We start from the raw sequence: 6,000 nt of genomic DNA on the forward strand, positions 1-6,000 counted from the left end.
TAACCACTTGCGTGTAATAGAGTGAATGTGTTTAGCAGTTTGAAGCAGAGAATTATTTGATTATTCTGAGAATTTGTGAGAAATTAAAAAGAAAAAAAAAATTTTCTTTTAAGGTTATTCTAGAATCCACCCCATCTCAGTACTGACTAGAAGTTATGGAAGCGGCAAATCTCAGCTGTTTAGTGAAATTAGCTACCAGGACCTGTCGAGACTGCCTGTAATAGAAAATTGCTTATATCAGAAGTACAGGGTAAGTAGTGAAGAGATGTGCTAAACTATCTTGTCAGGACTAAAGTTGTCTATGACTTTCTTCCTGTTACAATAATGGTGTGCTGCTGGTGAGAGTGGTGATCTTCACACGGCAGTTGCCTTGCTGTATATGCTTTTGAAAATGCAAGTCTTTTGAAATAAGTATTTCACTGAGACTAAACATAGGGTCATAACATTTGCCAAGAACATTTTTCTACCTCAAGTCTCATGGGATACTTAGAAAAAAGTCATAAAATACCATTCCATAAAGCTAAAGAAATAATGAATAAAGCAAATCCTGTTTGCTTTACTTCTACAGTGGTGATGGTACTTCCAAGCCAACCCTCCTGCTGGCTGTAGCTACTCCAATGAACATGAACACCTATGCTGCCAAATGTTGCTGAAGATATAAAGGGCCTCACCTTTTCTGTCCCCTTTGGACCACGACATGCATATATCATCTGTAAGTGACCCAAACAGAATGATTTATAATAATGTTATTGCATATATGCTTTTGACCTTTCATTTGGGAGACAGACTGGTGCTATAGTCATGTAATTTTAGGCAATGAAATTTAACAGCAGTACAGAGCAGCATGTACATTGCTACAGGAAATATTAATAATTCCCTCTCTGGTTTTAGATCAGTTTAAATATGCAAGTTCTTTTCTCCCCCTCATGTTCCATTTTGTGGAAAAAAATTAAAATTACTTGATAATTCAGAACCCCTTGAGGAGCTGAAAAAATGTGGATATACAAATATTTTTTATCCCAGTATAATAGAACCACCATTCTGAAAACCAAATGCTGGGAAATTCTGGGTGAGAGTCTGTGTACAATCACGGTGCATCTACAAGCCACTTTGGACCAAGAGGCTGACTTTGGTAGGGCTAAAAGAGAACTCCTTTAACCTTCTGAAGATGGACATGCAAAAAACTGAGGTGCCTAAAAATAAGAGTTTTTATTCAAAAATGGGGACTGACTATGTTTTAGTGTGGCAAGATGGAAGCAGGCTTAGAGATCATGTTTCTGTTAATTAACAGTCATTTTATTACCAATTTTCACACCAAGTCATTGAGTATTAGATAATGTAAATTATAGATCAGTATTCTAGAAACAGCTCTTTGGAAGCTTTTAGGCCTATCAGTACCATTGAAGAGTGATGTTCCTTAAAAATTTTTACTGGTAATGTTTAAGCAAGTATAGAGCACTTCCTACATGCTAGTGGTGGTGGAAAAAATTATTGGTATCAGAACACATGTTAAAAATTCTGAGTAGAAAAAAATCTGTTTTGCAGAGACTTAACTGGCAGAAAAGGTTAAGTATTAAAAACCAAGATCCCTTCTGCATCTTGTACTATGTGTTATGTTTTTTTAAAGCATCTATTTGGATTTTTGGATACATTGCTCTCTACTCAGTAAGGCTGGCAGGCACAATTTACAAATCTTTGCTTCGGAGAGATCATCCTATAGAGACCACGCAGCCCAGAACTTTTCATCATGTTAAATGATGAATTCAGTAACTACAGAGTGGATCAGCAACCCTGTCTCAGGAAAATCACTGATTTCTGGCTTCCAGGTACTGAGAATTAAAATAAGAGAATCAAATGATTTATTAAACCTGGTGAAAGTTAACATAAACTGGATTTTGAGAACTATTCTAAAAAGCCAGAGATTTCTCAGAATTGTGCCTTCACTGCAATGGCCATGAAAATAAGTTTTGTACACCAAAAAAAAAATTCATTAAAGAAGCTTGAAATCTGAGCTTTTCTTTTTTAAATTTGTTTTTTAAATTTTCTTTTTTAAACTTTTTTAAATTTCTGTTTACTGCTTTTTCACAAGAAGGCCATCTTCTCTGTGTAATTACTATGAAATAGCCCAGGAAGCCTTTGCTACCTTTTTGCTATGCCCCCAGCCCAGACCACCCAGGGTTCCCTCCACCCTGCCCATGTCCCAGGACCTCATTTCAGCCCTCCAGGACCATTTCAGCCCTCTCAGCCCCTGCCCCAGTGATGCTGCAGCAAGGCCAGCCTCCAGCTCCCCACAGCCCTGCCCAGCCACAGCCCCACCATGTACCAGGGAGGTACCCAATGATGCCCTGGGCTGCCCCCGGTGCCTCCCAGGTGCTTTGCTCCTGGCTGGGGGACAGGTACAGGTTATGAGTAGGCAGCAACAGGGAATTTTGGTTTATATTTGACAGTTTGTGCAGGTCCTTGACACCTCTGCTGTCTAATTAACAAGTTTGGGTTAGGTCAGAATCACCCTGTTTTGCAATCCTTTATTTTACAGTGTGTGCTTTTAGCCATTTTCAGATTAGTAATCGTTTCTGAACTGGATCTGATAGACTATAAATAATTTCTGAAAATACCGTGGTCAAGAAGAAACTGTTTTATAAAAGACTTACCAGAAAACTTTAGAAAAATGTGTTTAAGACTCTACCATTAACTATGCCACTTAAATGCAGAATTTAAGTCTGATGAAGTAGAAATAACCTCTAAGTCTTTTATAATAGTAGTGTATTTGCATAAAGTAAATAATGAGATAAGTCTTTATCTTCAGTTGCAGCCTGAGTGATTCAGTAGGGTAAAAGAAAAAAAAAAGAAGATAGCCTTAAAGCAAAATGTTTGGTTTTAAGTAACTAAAATAAATAAAAAATCGAAACTCTGCCACTGAATAATCGTTCTTGGCAGCTTACCAAACAGAAATATACAGAGAAATATACCAGCTAGCTGAAGTTGTACTCAGCAGCTCCTGAAAAAGGAAATACTTGTGAAAACTCATTAGCAAGAGTAGTAGTATGTGATATTTAAGGCATCATTAAACTTTTTTAATTTATAAATAATGCTAACAACCAGGAATAAAAGTAACAATGACTATTCAGAGCAACCACCTTCAAAAGAATATTTAGGAATGCCTGTGTTAATTATTTGAAATTCACAACAGACTGCAGGTGATAGGACACTCTCCTGGACACACTACAAACCTCTACAAGCTGCATTGTAGAGTCATAGAAATCCTTTTGTCTTTCCAGAAGAGAATATTGCTGAAGGACACAGAGATTAACTTCCCAACAGCAACTATGTCTCACCAGTACAAAGAAAAAAAAACAACAAAAAAGAAAACCCACACCAAAACAAAACACCCAAACCCCTATCTCCCAGGGTGTAAAAGTTGCATCCTTATCAAATGGCTCTAAAATAATCTATAAAACAAAATGTTCATTCTTAAAAAGCAGTCTTTGTTTAATGTTACTTAGTTTTGAAATTATACTAAAATTGCTGAAATGATTTAGGATATTCAGTTTATATCTATTAATCACAAATATTTGCTTTGCTTAGAGTAGGATTCACCTACATTTACATATCCAGAGGGCAGATATTTATGCCTAAGCTTTGATAGCAATTCAAGCTAAAAATCAATCTGCAGGCAGAGGCAAATAGCCACTTTCAAGGTGCAGGTCATCTAATGCATATTAGACACCTACTTTAAAAGTAGACAGACTGAGGTCCGGACATGCTCGTTACATCATGTTGACTGCAAAGGGAGCTTCGGTAACAAATTCAGATATTGGCCTCTTCATTGCAAACCCCTATGTTTGAGTCAGATGAATGCCCTCTTTATGGCCACAGAAAAGTGGCATACTTTTAAAAGAAACCAGGTCTTTTATCTGGAAGTTTAACATTTGAGGTTCTAAGTAAACCTCTGCCACATTGAATGAAAATTTGTGGTTATTCAGTACAGGGATATCAGAGAGCATGACAGTACCATGGGAAGTTGGGATATGGCCATTTTACAAAGAAGCTGCTTTGGACAAATTGCTAATAAATATAATCTGGACATTTAACTGTTTTACCAAATCATCCATTTTTAATTCTCTGCAGCCATGTACTTGAAATTAAGAAAACTGTTTCTCATGTCCTAATATGGTCTCTTCCCAACTCGAAATTGCTTACCCTTGCTTGTCTATCTTATCTATTCAGTCTCTGAAAGACTATAATGCTTTTCTTCAGCCTCTCCAAGTCCACATTCCAACTGTCCCCAGGCCTACACTTGGCTGTGTGGGTGAGGAGAAGAGGGGTGAAAGCAATATCTCACATTAAGGTTTCCTGATGGGAAAAGCCTTTTAAGTTACAAACCACAGAGTTCATTCTAAATCTACAGCTTAAATAATCAGGAGATTCAATTCTGAATTATTACCACCGTCATTATACTAACCTGAGTTTCCCTTCCACCCATCAACTAATCACCATATGACCTGATCCTATGACTGTATGGTTCCTTATTCATATAGCAAAAATCAGGAGAGCTCAGATTTTTACAAGTTCCTGCAAACTTTTTATCATTAAGAATGTAACTTGCTGTTTCTCACTTTAGAAAATTACTACACAAAACACTGAATTTAAAATAAAACAGAAAAAGAGGAAACCAGGAAGCTAGCTAGCAATGTCATTACGCCATGCATTTTGACTCCTGGCCTGCAGAAGAGTTTTAACCTATTGTAGAAAATATTCACTGGAATTCCAGATCTTTCGGATTCCTGAGTTGCAGTAGTTTTGAGGGTGGTGGTGGTGTCTGCTGCTGCTGCTAACAAGATTAGTATTTCTTCTAGCGCAAGTCTGAGATCATTCTACTGTTGCACTCAAGAAGGGTGGACAAATTAATTCTTATTCTACAGCACATTACATGTGAAAAGAGACTGTTTCATACAGTGTTTAAGATACACAGGCCTTCAGCTGCTGTGACAAGCCCATCACTTCTGATCCCAAAATTACCAGCTGCAAAAATGTGAATATGCCAAACACTTTGGAACAGCTGGAACTTCAAACCTAGTCTTAGATGCCAGATTGCAGCATTTGCAGGACATTATAAGTTCACACAGCCTTTCAAGAGTGTAAAGAAGGAATGAAAGTAAAGGGAATCTTAATATTGCTGATTACTTCTGCATAGGATAGTGCTGGAATCCATAGGTACATAATAATTCAAATCTTACTATGACTTGTCTGATAGTAAAAGATTTCTTACTGGCTCTCAATAACCCACTGAATTTTCTCACAGATTTTGGTGATGCATTCTCACTCATCATTCAGTTCGTCACTTTCTGTGTTCCTTCAGTTACAATTTCAATGCATCTCAATTGATTCTTCTACCATAAACTTGATTTTGCATTCAAGGAATAACTTACTTTCTTGTATTGCATTAAGAATTTCTGAAAAGTCCACATCTGTCTTCTGTATGTCTGGTTTTATCCATATTTGCGTTTCCAGCCGGTTAACCTGCAAATCCTCTCTTCCTTCTAAAGAAATTGAAGAGATTGACGTGGTTTGGGACAGTGCAGTAGAAAATCCAGCAAAGGGGCTTTCAGCTTATTGAACATACACGTTGAATAACGTTACCTAATTTTTTTTTTTCCCCCTAGCAGAAACAATTTTTCTTCAAACCAAGCAGCTTTAGATAGAACATGAACTGATTTAAAGCTAAATACAACAAAACAACAACATTCTCTGCTATGAGCAATTCTGCAGTCACCACTGGTGAGTCCCTCATTCAGGTGGACATGTATCGCTGTGCCATGAGCATTCCCTCAACATACCATTTACAAAACTAACTCTGAGATGTGAAAACAGACAAGAGACACTGCTACAAACAACAGTACTACAAGAACAGCCAGGCTAAAGTAAACCACACTAACGCTCAAAGGACAAATTAGGTGTCAAGACAGAAAACCATTATGACAAAAACAGCCAGGGACAGCA

The 6,000-nt window shown here is 37.3% G+C and overlaps 1 protein-coding gene across 1 annotated transcript in view; it reads right to left on the bottom strand.

The window, feature by feature from the left end:
* The window catches only part of ANO4 (anoctamin 4), a gene marked incomplete at its 5' end in the record, with an annotated part of 110,110 nt that extends 104,570 nt beyond the window's left edge, over nucleotides 1–5,540 (bottom strand). The window contains one exon of the mRNA XM_010160756.1: nucleotides 5,430–5,540. Within this exon, the coding sequence (XP_010159058.1) occupies nucleotides 5,430–5,540 (111 nt within the window). The remainder of the gene's footprint in view (nucleotides 1–5,429) is intronic.
* Between the last annotated feature and the right edge of the window lie 460 nt (nucleotides 5,541–6,000).

The sequence above is a fragment of the Eurypyga helias genome, unplaced genomic scaffold (assembly GCF_000690775.1).
Source record: "Eurypyga helias isolate BGI_N326 unplaced genomic scaffold, ASM69077v1 scaffold410, whole genome shotgun sequence".
Classification (NCBI taxonomy): Eukaryota; Metazoa; Chordata; class Aves; order Eurypygiformes; family Eurypygidae; genus Eurypyga; species Eurypyga helias.